The 14524-nt window shown below is 40.1% G+C and overlaps 1 protein-coding gene across 1 annotated transcript in view; it reads right to left on the bottom strand.

Annotated features, from left to right (window-relative positions):
• The window catches only part of LOC109468433 (vacuolar protein sorting-associated protein 13C-like), a 67467-nt gene that overhangs the window by 7444 nt on the left and 45499 nt on the right, over positions 1–14524 (bottom strand). Inside the window, exons 54-75 of the mRNA XM_019766681.1 lie at positions 14084–14238; positions 13627–13744; positions 12571–12702; positions 12121–12129; positions 11507–11593; positions 11149–11268; positions 10451–10552; positions 8719–8814; positions 8153–8269; positions 7653–7739; positions 7332–7391; positions 6680–6817; positions 5873–6006; positions 5237–5378; positions 4280–4402; positions 3730–3839; positions 3128–3287; positions 2438–2572; positions 1914–1995; positions 1591–1660; positions 662–770; positions 14–133 (exon numbers count right to left, since the gene is read on the bottom strand). Coding sequence (XP_019622240.1) covers positions 14–133; positions 662–770; positions 1591–1660; positions 1914–1995; positions 2438–2572; positions 3128–3287; positions 3730–3839; positions 4280–4402; positions 5237–5378; positions 5873–6006; positions 6680–6817; positions 7332–7391; positions 7653–7739; positions 8153–8269; positions 8719–8814; positions 10451–10552; positions 11149–11268; positions 11507–11593; positions 12121–12129; positions 12571–12702; positions 13627–13744; positions 14084–14238 — 2406 coding nt within the window. The remainder of the gene's footprint in view (positions 1–13; positions 134–661; positions 771–1590; positions 1661–1913; positions 1996–2437; positions 2573–3127; positions 3288–3729; positions 3840–4279; positions 4403–5236; positions 5379–5872; positions 6007–6679; positions 6818–7331; positions 7392–7652; positions 7740–8152; positions 8270–8718; positions 8815–10450; positions 10553–11148; positions 11269–11506; positions 11594–12120; positions 12130–12570; positions 12703–13626; positions 13745–14083; positions 14239–14524) is intronic.

Below are 14524 nucleotides of genomic sequence, written 5' to 3'. Positions count from 1 at the left end.
CATGAGTACTGACCTTGATCGGGCCCAAATGAAGGTCGTCGTAGAAATTTTTCTGTTCACCAATGGCACCTTCTACCATCATGGCCATCAGACTGGTTTGGGACACTTTCACATCTTCTTGGAAGTATTCCAACTGGGGAGGGGGAGGGGGGCAACAACAGATGATAATCAGGTAGAGAACTGGTACATTATATCATAGGAAAATATCTAAAAAAATTGCCTAAATGCTAGACATTAGGCAATGTAAAAGTACATAGTTTTTACTCATCCCATACTACATGTACGTAGTCTTTGTAAGGTATATTAATCTTATACATTTTGTAGTATGCTTTTATATTAGCAATAGATACTTTGTACCTTGTACAGTTACTGTGCAATAAAGTTTACATACAGAATATCCTATTAGCAGTCTGAGTATTACATGTACTGATGGTAAAGAAAGAGACTTTTGGAACAGGTCTAGAAAATGAGTTTTCAAAAAAGGCCTCAAAAGTGAGAAAAACGCAGCCAATCCTGAACATAATCACTACACAGCAGATTATAAAGTTTGCTGTAATGTTTGTAAGTGTAGTACACTTAGTCTACAATATTGTAATACAAGGAAATAAACATTGTGATTGATAGAATTGCTTTAATTTACAAGACTAGTACATATCCATACCTCTTGGTCAGGGTTATGTTGTTGATCTGTAGTGAAGAGTTGTATAATGGCAGACAGGAAACCCTGGTCCACACTCACAGCATACTCCTGCATCAGGGCCTTGAAGTATCTACATGGACAGGGACATGACATGTAAGCTGTCAGTTTGAGCATGAAGCATATTTGCCACCTTGTACATATAGAATACAACACGGGTATTCCGTATCGCCCGAGGTATCGGCCCGACTGCGGGTGGGCCGGGACCGAGGGCGATGCGGAATACACCGTGTGGTATTTTATTTATATCATACCCACCCAAGAAAACACGCCTTTCAATGCAATATGAGCCAAAAGTTGGTGCCCCTAAACCCTCAAATGCAACAACATCAGTTCCAACGTCCGGATTCTGTATTCGAATTTTCGAAAGGGGCACACGCGGTTAGGGCGAAACGCGTTCGAATCGTTTTATGGAAGCCATGGAAGCGTTCGATAACGGGTTCCGGACCGGGCCGTACCGTAAAGTACAGCCCGGTCCGGAAGCCGTTATCGAACGTTATCGTGACCCGGGTATGATATAAAGTGCTATATGACAGTTTACATTTAGAATTGGAAAATGTGCAAGGTCAATGCTAAAGGCTCTTATCTCATGATCAGTTCTTCTCTACACTATGCTTGATACCAAGTCCATAATGTGATTGTTTATGTCTCAGCAGCCTTCAACTTTTCCATGTTACACCACACTTTGCATGTGCAGTTAAAACTTTAACCGTAAACTGGCTCATTCAAACTATCAGAATTTAGCAACACGTTGACAGAAAACAAAGAATGGGAGGAAAACTAGCATCTGGCTCTAGACCTATCTTTCGACTCTCTAATGTTCATGTTGATCTACTTCCACACTTTTCATGCAAGAAGCAACTATTTGAAATGGTGACCAGCTTTCAACTCACTTGATCTGTCTGACGTGGCTGTGCTCTTCTTGTCTCATCACCAAACTCAGCTCAGTGAAAGGTTTAGGAGCTGTGAAGGAAAATATTCAATCATTACTACCTAAAGACATTGTAACTAGTATTCAGTTTATACAAACTTCAATGTTCTGGACTACATGTAGGAAATCACCATCTACCAGCAGATAGCAAGACCCAACGAAAATAACCATGGTATTCAACCTTTTCCCTGCTGCCTGAATCTATGTATAACCAACAGGGAATTGCTTCCTCAGTGTGCTAAAGGTTAAACAACACCCCTATAAAATGTACATTCTCTGACTTACCACTGTCCAGGGCGACTGACTTGGGTGGAGCTATAGGGTACAGTACACAGGGGAACACACAGGCTGGCAGCTGGTTGTCAATCTGAAAAAAAGAGCATTAATAAAGCATTTAATTTAATAAATCTAAGAATGAATAATATCTCCAAGAAGAAATCAAAAGTTTGCACACTGCCTTGAGGTATTTTTAAAAACTTGCTGTTAATTTCTTGAAGGTTTAAACCACTCACACAGGGAAGGTCCCCTACTCTTTTCGAAAAGTGTGGTGGAGTCTTTAACGTGCGTAGGGTGTGGCTCTCCCAAACACAGGACCTCTATTTTAACATCCTATGCCAGGGATGTCCCTAACTGAGTGTAGTGAGGACAGTCATGTAAAGTGCCTTTCCCAAGGGCACAAGATTGGTGGCATTGGGCAGGATTTGAACCCGGGACCTCTTGGGTCTGAGTCCAAACACTCTACCGTTACGCCACACGAGACCACTAGCAACAATTAGCAAACCAACAAGGTAAGCCATGAGAGTCCTGACCTGTAGTCTGTTAACTTTGAAATGCAGAGCTTGTTGATGACTGGACATCTTGACCTGTGCCCAGATTCCCGGCTCGAACATGCGCCGAACGTTTCTCTTGTTCGGTTTGTACATCCGCATGTCAGATACATCCACCTGCAGACCAAAAGGATTGAGGTGTTCAAGAACTATCACAGAGTGGAACTTGCTGTCCCCAAGTGCAGTAGGGGCATTGTCATTAGATAGCTTTAAACAATGTCTAGAGTTAGATGTTCAAGGATTAGGTGTAACATGTTGATCGGTGTAATATAGCCAGCTGCCGCTGCACCACGCGCCTGTGAAGCTGGTGTGTTACGCCGAAAGGCGGTTATACCGGCTATACAGATACAGTTACAGAAAAGGGGCACAAAAAGTTCAATTTTCATCACCACACAATTCTGATGTTACAGTTGCTGTCAAGTAACTTACAAAAATCAATGTACATGTAAGTGCATGCTTAGCCGAAAATATTGGTGACTTGATTGGCTCCCTGCCACCTGGGGGCCTGTGATTGGCTCTCTGCCACCTGCTGGGGGCCTGTGATTGGCTCCCTGCTAGCTGCTGAGGGCCTGTGATTGGCTCCCTGACAGCTGCTAGGGGCCTGTGATTGGCTGGTTCTTACCTGAAACCCCGATTCAAATTATTGAGGGTCTGTGATTGGCTGTTTCTTACCATCAAGCCTGAATCCAGTTGTTGAGGGCCTGTGATTGGCTCCCGGCCCATGCTGATGAGGATCTGGTTCTTACGGTACGCCTCCTCCAGAAGGTTACACTTCTTCAGGGACAGTGGCTTCCATCTCCGACGTAACTTCTCCTCCCAGATCACACCAGAACTAACAAAGAACAGAAACAGCACTGAATTCAACACCAACATGTCATTTATAAAAACACTGCACATTTGCTCACATTATTTATATATATTATCCTTTCCAGTACTTACTATTGTTGAATCTGTGGTGTACATTTGTGTCAATTATTGTTTTTCATGTGCATGTGTATATTAAAATATTGTTTCTGATTAGTGGCATGCAATAAATAACACCACACATTTCCATCTGATTCTGAACAAAAATCCTTTAAAAGAATTTTCGAGTCAGGGTGCAGAATTTACAAAATATCATTTCATCTAAGTGGCTCTATCTTTGATGTCAAAGTTTCAAAACTTCAAGTGTCATGCATGTTCAGCTTTGCCTGGAGATTGCAGTTTTGACATTGTTCATTGTACAAATTATAAACTTTACGATAAAAGTACATATTCAGTTTGAAAGGTCTCACCTGGTGATGCCAATGTAAGATACTTCTGTCTTGGTTTCATTATTAACCAGTGACACCCCGAGTCCATGGATGTGCAGGTTAATCTCTTGTTCTACTCTCTCCAAGTCAGCCTGGATGGTGACAAAAAATGATTGTTGTTTTCTCATTGTTGTCATAAACTTATTTCCTAAAAAGCAGGTTGGAACAGTCAATCTTTAGTTCGGGGCAATTAAAATCTATTTTGGGACAATTCTGTTTGCATGGTACTGCCATGATTTCATGATACCTGTTAAGTCTAGTAAGATAAAGTGCACTCCTCCCCTGAATGTATAGTGAACAAGCCATGTGATCACAGAAAGTAGGGCATCCAGGGCAGACAGGTTTTCCCAAGGGTTTCCAGGAATGTGGGTCTGCAAACACAGCTGGAAGACATGCCTGTGTACATTCCATGCCTGTGGACAAAATGCCTGTACAATTCCTAGAATTCTTGCGAATTGCACACAATACTGTACCGTTAGGCTCCTCCCTAAGACGTCGCCAAAAAGTTAATTTGGAGGCCTGACTTTCTCACCTCGTGAGCCCTGGTGGTGACGGCCAGGTCCTCAGTAAACAGCAGCACCCTCTGCAGACCGTCCAGGAACGACACCCAGTACAGCTTCTGGTCACCTGATAACTTCACCTCCCCGATTCCATCCTGAAGGCAAATCAAGCCATGCATTAGAAAAACTTTGAAAACTTTGAAACTTTATTCACACATTTTCTTGCAGACAATAAGTCTGAATTGACAGGCATTTACAATGATACTAGTGAACATAGTATCTTGCTGAACATCCACAAAAGCATAATTTAAGTTAAATCATTGTGATTCTTCTGTTAACTTTGGAAAAAATGCAGCAGTGCTTCTTCTAGGATAGGACACAGTTATGTAATCAAATACGGTATATCTATATGGCATTGCATATCAAAATCTGCAACAAATTTGCAGAAAAGGTTTAAAGCTAAAGCAGTGCTTTGCAATGCCAGAGTTACAAAATGAATGCACACCTCTGAAGACTTGGCAGTTAGAAAAATTTACATATTATGAAATGTTGGCATGTTGCAATATGACACTCCAGTTTATTGTCTGCAGTTTCTGGTATTGATATATTTAGATATATGGAACATAACTTAGATGTGTTGAAAGCTTATTGTCAGTAGCGGTGCAGTTGAAAAAAAGTCCTTGTGTTTAGTACAGATGCAACACTCAACAAACCAGAATAAAAAAGAAATGCTTTGCTGTACTCTGTCATACTGCTGTAGATCAAGCCTTGCTTAGTGGGCTTTTAGCAGCAAGATGTAGCTGCGAGGACACACAGCAGCTAGGGGCAGAATTGCAGGAGTAAAGAACAGTTTGAGCCAAGAGAAAAAAAAACAGCAGAAAGTAAGAAAACTTAAGAAAACCTACTTAGACATCATGACAGCTGCATAAAAGATACTTCAGCAATTTTCAGCCTCAACAGTAACAGATTTTTTCAACTAAGTACGTTACCTTGATCAGTTTGTCTTTGCCGTTGTGTTTTTCGTTTCCGTCAATGTTCCACAGCAGTTCTTTCTTGCCTGTGGGGTCTGCCCATGTGTATAGGACAGCCTGCTGGGGTGCCAGAACATAGGTCTGCTCTTTCTTCTGATGGCTAAAATATACAAGACATAATGCAAAATGAGAAAATGTCATTGTCATCTTGCAATGTATGTGGATAGTGTTCAGCACCAAGGACAGGCATGTTTACCTGTGTGTGGATAGTGTTCAGCACCAAGGACAGGCATGTTTACCTGTGTGTCGATAGTGTTCAGCAACAAGAACAGGCATGTTTACATGTGTGTGGATACTGTTCAGCACCAAGGGCAGACATGTTTACCTGTGTGTGGATGGTGTTCAGCACCAAGGACAGGCATGTTTACCTGTGTGTGGATAGTGTTCAGCACCAAGGACAGGCATGTTCACCTGTGTGTGGATGGTGTTCAGCACCAAGGACAGGCATGTTCACCTGTGTATATATGATGCAATGCCCCCCTTTTATTATAACCACTGTCTAAAGTATTGGCCATCATTACACACTACTTTTGAAAGGAATTATTGTGACTCAAACATGTAACACAAATACATGCAAGCAACCAACAAAACTACCTCTGTGTGTAGTGGATGAGGTTGTTCGCTGTGTGGTTGACCAGTAGGACAGCTGCTGCCCCTGGTGAATACCCGCTGAAACTGATGATATTGGCCGACTCAGAAACCTGGATGTCCACAAAGATTCCTCCCACCTGGAAAGCAAAACAGAACCATGAAAGTTTTAACACAAGAAACAGTCATGACAAGAAATTAGAGATTTCAAACCTCTACATGAAATGAATTTTTGTGAATTTGTCTTTTTATTCCTGAATGTTTCTCTGTTATCAGACTTGCACCTGGAAAACAGGTCTAAATAGGGGTAGGGAATTTTCCCGACCAGCCTCGTAACCCCTGCTTCTCCTATTAGGTCAGTTAGTCCTCACTACTTGTGAGGATGTTTCTGACTCAGGGAGAAGAGTTGCTGTTACAGTTCTATACCTGTAGCTCTATGCCTAGAAGTGGCCAATAGGCCTTGCCTTGAGCGACACCGTTAAAAAAAAATTCCCAGTCAACCTCCTGCTGGCTCCAGGGCAGCTTCTGGGACCTAACTTCCAGGGTCTGAGCTTTTGTGGTCTGTGGTTAGGGAATTCTCCTACCCAAGTTCTGAAAACCTAAACCCTTTCCCATTAATTCTAAATATTAAATTGTTGATTGCGCCCCGTATTTGAAAAGCCAATGCCGGCTAATTGGAAAGAAAATTGTCACGTTGCAAGACATATTGAACCAAAAGTACGCCAAACAAATCACCAAAAATGGCAGGAATGAGCTGACAACCAGATTTATCAACCCATAACTGAAAAATACTGATGCTGGACTGTTCCTTACCTGATTCACCAACTTCAGAAGTATGCCGTTGTTGTCCTGGTTGAACTGGAAGTTCTCTGTGATGTCCTGACCGGGGGGAGAGGCTGTCAGCTTTACACGCAGCTTCTGAGACTTGGGCTTCGGCCAGAATGGTGTACACTATATATACAACACAGGACAAAAGACTTGTCAGAGCTACATACATAATATACAGTACAAATCCTGAACTACATACAAACATGTATAGTCTTCATCATCATCACATCATCCTCATTACCAGGTGCAGCAAGAAAAGTTGAGCCTCCAGAACTGTTTGTCAGTCATTGCTGAAAGTTCATGTCCTTCTCAATTAGTCTCTGTTTCTAGAACTTTCTTCAAACTATAGCCTTGACTAATGTGAATGGTTAAGTTTATGTCACTTACACACTGTTAAAAATGTAAAAAAAAGTCTAACCTAAAATGAATGGAAAGTGACGAGTAAGTTACAAACTTATGATTTACTAATAGCATCTGATGTAAATTTTCATTCATCCATTCATTCATTCATTCATTCACTCACAGTCTTGTTCACATACTAATATACTGATTCAATCACTCACTCACTCTTTCATCCATCCATCCATCCATCCATCCATCCATCCAGCCATCCATCCATCCATCCATCTATCCATACCTTCCCTGCAGGTACATCCAGCCACTCCTGACCCTCCTCCTCCTGAACACTGATGTCAAACTGGGCAGGAACATGTCACAATTATCGTAGTGTAACAGTGCAAACAGATATACTTGTCTAATAATTACTATACAGTAAACACACAGTATACTGCAGCTATGAAAAAATGCTATGCAGATTGTAATGTCGCAAATCATTATATCATTATGGTAACCAAATATTTTGTCTCCAGTCCTATTTCAGCTCAAGAAAACCATACATAGATTTCAAAATGTATTTATTATCATCTTTAACACAGGATGTAAAAGATATGTGTGTTACCTCTGCATGGTTGACCAGTAGATAGTGTGGGGTGAAGATGACTTGTTTGGTCAGACTGAAGTTACTCAGCTGGATCTTTACACCAATCTGTTTGTGAAAAGAAAGATTGAAGTATGAATAACATTGAAAAATTGTTTTTGTTCCTTTAGATTAAATATCATATTCATGAACTTATGTGGTGAAAGGGCCATAACTGTACTAGAAACAAACCATAACAGACTGTTTAAAAATCCTATGTAAACACGTCATTTTTTCTTTCATCCATAAGTGCAGTGTGCAAAATACATTTTTTCATTCAACGCCTGCTTTGAAGCAAGGATATGGGTAACTGCAACGTTAAGACCCAATCTGTTCTTCTTTCTCATATCATCTGATTCCTGTCTATCACTGAAAATAGCGACGCTTCAACAAAAAAATATAAAACAAAATGTGAATTCTGCAAATTGAGTTAGATTGCAAGAAGCAAGGGAAGGTTTAAGATGTTGATTTTGCCTTGTTACCTCGAAGTTGGTGTCTGTACCCTTGGCAGCCTTACAGGTGATAGAGCCAGAACTGCCGACTGTATCTACAGAGAACTTGTCGGACCACTCTGACTGGGAACCCACGCGTAGGAGGGCCTAAAACAAACAGGAAAAACATAATGCTGTCATCATTCACTGAGGTGAAGCACATCATATTACACTGCAGCTTGCTAAAATCTGCATGCAACTTGCTTGAGGATATCATTATCTATGGCAATTGCTTACAACATTTCCAACAGTGTCTTCATATTTGCATACATGTATAGTTAGCTTTAACAGAAAAATGAAGAAGAAATCAAAACTATCATGTGTTGTTAATATCTTGAATTTGATGTTTTATTCAGTATGGTGAATTTCAAAGTTTCTTGCTGATTCTGCCTTAAAGAATTTGACCTAACTTCCTATACTAGTAGTGTCATCGACATGCCTAGCATGTGAAAATAAGTATAGAAACACAAGAAAACACACAGAGACACCAAAAGAAAACAACATAGACTAAGGTACAATGATGACCATACATGTATGCTATGACAATGCTAGCTTACCTTCTTCTTAGCAAAGAGGCTCTTTGGTTTGAATGAGAACAACACGACATCTTGTTGGTTGGGAGGATGACTCAGGACTGCAGTGTCGTCAGATGCCTGCAACAGAAATCACTTCACGTAAGTTTTTATTTCATGGACAAATGCAAGCTATCAATATTTTAATGTAGATCAGTGCAATCATTACATTGTTACTAAATGAATAAAATCATGATAAAAGCTGGACACATCTCACTATTACTATAATTATTTACAAAAGATCAATCTAACATAGATGATAAATTAACAGCAATTTACAATAAATGTATTAATTGTCACAGACTATATGCAAATTAAGTAGCCACCTATAGTTAGTGATATGTGTGCAGTGCAATACATGTAAGTCAGAAGTTTTTAATAATTGTAATGTTTTTGATAAATAAAACTATATTATGACCACAGGAACTAGCTGGACACACAGACAGATGGACACGGACATTTTGAAGACAGACACAGACAAAGACACCATGTTATACAACTAATGTGGCTAGCATGAAAGTTCATCTGAGTTGGTAAAATACATGAAGAAAATTAAACTGTTCATCTCCAACTCAAAAACAAAATTAACTCACCAGAAATTTTCGACTGAATCGCTCAGTCTTCATCAGCTTTATGACCCAAGTGCTGAGGACATGTGCCTTTTAGCCACGTGTGACGTCAGCAACTGGGTCAAAGTTCTTTGGAAGCCATCTACATCAGGGCATACCAACCTTTGCTCATCCGTGACGGGGGCCGGTACCGACTTCCAATGAACTTTGAACTTTGATCCATTGCTCATGCCACACGTGGCTAAAAATCAGGTGTTCACAGCACTTGGGTCATAAAATTGATGAAGACTGAGCGATTCAATTTCTGGTGAGTCAATTTCGTTTTTGGGTTGGAGAACATTTTAATTTTCTTCATCAACTAAGTGTAGCTCTACATGTAGCTCTAGAATGAGTTAGACAGACAAGACTGACCTCTTCAGCAGCAAACTGTCAAGGTTGCAGACAGAGTGAAGAAATAGACAGACGTGCACAACAGTTGAAAGAATAGCACCTTGTGTATTGTTTACTACTCAGGGCTCAAAATACCTGGACCAGGGCAGGTAAGGTGCAGGTAGACATCAGAAATACCTGCACAGCTCCAATTTTACCTGCACTAACCTGCATATACCCAGTACATGGACCAGTGCAGGTTAGGTGCAGGTAGACATCAGAAATACCTGCACAGCTCCAGTTTTACCTGCACTAACCTGCATATACCCAGTACATGGACCTGTGCAGGTTAGGTGCAGGTAGATATCAGAAATACCTGCACAGCTCCAATTTTACCTGCACTAACCTGCATATACCCAGTACATGGACCAGTGCAGGTTAGGTGCAGGTAGACATAAGAAATACACTGCACTAATCTGCATGTGCATGTGGTATTTTGAGCTCTGCTACATGTACTTCTAACTACTAACACACATAGACAGTGATATATTCTATGTATTGATGCATCTACATGTACATGTATCTACATGATTGTATGAATGCCCAACAACAATTACTAATTTCACCCACTAGTAGACAATATTAAAACGGATAAACTATGCACATCTTGAACCTATTTACTAAGTATTTATGTTGGACAAAGTATACAGTACATGTCCCATTTAAACCAATTTGTATAATTTGTCGAAGTCGGTGTATACAATGTATATATGGTGCACCTTGTACTGTAGGGTAAGACCAGTCTTGTTGACCATCCAGTAAGGACAGAACACTGAGAGGTCCAGGAACCCTTCTGTCTGGGATGCCAGCACACCCAGGTCCTAAAAAACAGCAACAGCAAAATTAAGCACAATAAAAATGTCTGTCAATACTGTAGCCTTCATATGGTGGAGCAAATTACTAGTGATCTGGAACCAGTTTAGCACTGAAGGGCTACTACATGTATATGGTCCAATGGTCATGACAGTAGACATTGACTGTGTGGTACCAGGGAAATCTCCCAAAATTGAATTGAAGCTCTTTTGGACAAGAACAGTGAACAGTAGACCATGGCTTATTGCCCCAGCCTAAAAACAGTTACTACCTTTCCAGTAGCATGCATGCCAGGTGAGTAACAACAGCTGGGATTTGAACTCCAAACCCCTATATTCTTGGTCAAGAAGCAGTGTCGCTCATGACTGAACCACACATTTTTTTTTAACGGAGTGGTTCAATGCAAGCTACCTAGGCATATACGACCACTTCTAGGCATTGAACTAGAAATATGAGAGAAACATGGCTATGTTACGGACAGTCCAGTGGTTGGGTATGAATGATCAGTTCAGATCGTCAGACAGAAGTGTCATAAAGTTTATATCAGCACCAGTCTATGGTGTACAAATATGCAAGGTACATGTGGTAAGTAAGGAATACAAACCAGAGTGTATTTCTGTTGGCCATCATGATCATAACCCTGGAACGTGCAAACGGACAACTCCTGCATGGTGTTACTGATGTTCAACTTTCCTATCCACTCTTTTCCAAGGTAGTTCTTCACCTATAACAAAGGTTCATAAAAACAAAAGTCTTAGTATCATAATAATGATCATTCAAGGATGGTTACCTTCAAAATTATATTTCAAACATTTAAACAGAAAATCTTCACTTTATATTACATTTGTTTGGGTTACATGAACATGGAAGTGTCACATCTATGCAAATAAGCAGAAACACAAAGGTTAGTTTGACTGAGAGCTGTATTTAACTTGTCCCAAATATGCAAATGCTTTACTAACCTGTATCTCCATGATAGTCTCAGTGGTGCTGTAAGTATAGAGAGGACAGTGAAGCCCTGGGCCTAGCCCCGCCTCCTCAGCTGCACCCTGCATAAATTAGCATAATAAATTACATGTCAATCAAAATGTGAATCAGCAAGGAAACTTGTACTGTCTTAGGTACATGTAGGTCCCATAGCCATATTCAAGCACAATAAAAGATTATTACAACTGTTTGTCAAAGCTTGTTAATATTTACTATAAACTCACTTTAAACCAAACCATTTTGCTTCTTTCATTACATTACAAAGAGAAGAATGAATGCACTGGACAAATGAACAACTTAACATAATTCTCCATGCAGACTAGTTAGCATGATGTACACAAACAGTATAATTGTCAAACAGAGAAAAGATGATATTTTATCGTATTCAGTCTGATACCAACTCTTCCCACAGTATATAGAGACTAAACTAGGGTCGGTCGGGAAACAAGAGACACAGTATTAACCAGTGCAATATCTAAACTATCAATGGCACTGGCTGTGTGTTATCATACAGCCAAACATGCAAACAACAATAACAACAACAACAAAAACAACAAATAATAGAGTTTGTGTATACAGTTTTACGTACCTCTTTACTCTGAAGACAGCAAGAGGCAGACAACACACAAACACACAAATACAGATATGGAGGTCACAATGATTGTCATAATACAGAGGAAAAAGAGTGATAAAAAGTAGCTTTAGAAGTTTCAAAGAGAGTTACATATAGATGGTGATGATGGAAAAAGGCATCAATGTTTGTTGATTAAAATATTACAATAGTCATTAGCAAGAATCGTCATTGTCCTGTATTTCAAATCAAGAAAATTCTACAAAAGGATTGGGTTTAAAAAGCAGAGGGATATGGTCATATATTTTTATTTAAAAATCTCATACAGAACAAAAACAGTGTGTGTTGAATAATCGCAGGGAAGAAAAATTCTAAGTCAAGAAAATGATCATAAGTCAAGAATGTTTCAAAATGATGCACAAAATAAAACAGAGCAGCTGAAAACAGTTGTACAAATGTATTACCCACCTGCATGAGATAGTAGACTGGGTAAGGCAGTCTGTTGTGCAGGACTGCTGTGGGCCTCAGGTGCAGTACAAAACAGGGGGCGCTAACGTCCGTACCCTCTACCCACGATAGTTCATCCTTCACTGCCTCCACCTGATGGGAAATTTACGTTCAATCATTTGTTACCTTTGCTACTTTGCTAAGAAGGTTATGTTTTCGGTAGTGTTTGTGTGTGTGTGTTTTATTGTGTGTGTGTGTCTTGATATTTGGTAGGCCGATAAGATCAGGAAATGATTAAATGTTGGACCCCTGGCAGCTTGTTATGGTACTGCAGCGGAACTTCTGTTTTTGCTATCTTGTGACCTGAACATGGTAGTTTGTGCAAAAATTTGTTCAATCATTTTCTGTATTGATAATACTTGTCTACATATCCTGTACATATACAAGATATGTAGATATGCATGTTATAGCAACAGACATTTTTTTGTCAATTTAGAAATGATACATGGGTAGTATCCAGTTATATAAGGCCACACCGATTTAATTTTATGGATGACATCCTCTGAAGACCCCCAAACTAGTGCGTGCGGGCGAAAAAAAGAAAAATCCAGCCAAAAATAAAAATGCTACTATTATATATATAAAACCACAGGAATACAAAGCTGGTGTTGTGAATTTGGCGCATTACATAGCGACGTATACGACAGGCCGACACATGCCGGATTTTTGCGGAATTTATGAATCGACACTGTACGTATGTACTGAGTTCTTGAGTCTTGGGGCTTCCGTAGCCTGGGTGCCGTCCACCAGAGTTATCACCACCATGGACTACCCAGGCCTAAAGCCAGTCCAGAGCCTCGGAAGACGTGATTCTTTTTTTTTTTTTTTTTTTTTGAGATCGGGTGAAAATCAATGCGCGCGCGGATGTCATCCATAAAATTAAATCGGTGTGGCCTAATATGATCTAAGCATCCAGGTCAGGTTTGAATAATGGCAAAAATACTGTTGTTGTTTGTCAATTGTCACATAATAAAAATGAATGGTTGATAGTCAAATACTATTAGTTTTTTTTCTTACACTTGTGTAGAAGGTTGGGTTCCCTGGTTTCTCTGGCTGACACTGTAGAGTGGACCTGATTTTCTGGTGGGAAGTCAGCCCCTCTCTCCAGGGTATACTGGTACTGGACACCTGGTATCTGTAGTAAGGAAAATCAGTATAAATTTGTAGCTGGAAGGGAGGCATTCAGAAGGACTTGATTCAGAATCTAGAGGCACTGGGTTCAAATCCCTCACAGGCCCAAATTCCTTGTAAAAGTGGATTAAGCACATTTTGTCACTTGACTTAGGTTTAGATGTTTAGGTACATTAATACAGTAGAAGAATCCCTTTCATATTTATAGGAAAGTTTTTTACACAAGCAATTCTAACTTCAGCACCAAGGACAGACACACAAATTGTCTTCCAATGAAGTGCATCAGTCTTTCATTTACATATAAATCATTTGCATATTTGGGACAACATAAATGGTGCCCTACCCCATGTCCACAGGCCTACAGTAGATATCACTCCTGTACGCCACAGTCAAGGGAACGCTGAACTCTGATCTGGGTTGGATCGAACCAAGCGGCACCAGTTGGTGGGAGCCATCTCTGTACAAGAGCTCCATAGCAACAGGAAACTCATTGTACACCTGGAAGAGTAACATCAATTGAGAACATCACAAGGAAACATTTTGGCATACTTCCTGTGGGGATATCTTCTGCATGTGCTTGCAAACATTGGCTTGCTAGTTTCAACTTTATCTACATATTTGTCAACAAGGCATGAAGTTCACCTGTAATGGTGACCTTAACATGACCACACAGGGAAACATTTTCTCTCTCTCCTGGTGCCATATTCTGCATTTGCTTGCAAATGTTGGCTTGCTAGTTTCATTTTCATTTGTATATTTGTGCATCATCAAGTTCACCTGTAAT

This window comes from Branchiostoma belcheri, unplaced genomic scaffold (assembly GCF_001625305.1).
Source record: "Branchiostoma belcheri isolate BF01 breed outbred unplaced genomic scaffold, Haploidv18h27 scaffold2, whole genome shotgun sequence".
NCBI classification, from domain to species: Eukaryota; Metazoa; Chordata; class Leptocardii; order Amphioxiformes; family Branchiostomatidae; genus Branchiostoma; species Branchiostoma belcheri.
This window is presented reverse-complemented; position numbering and strand designations above follow the sequence as displayed.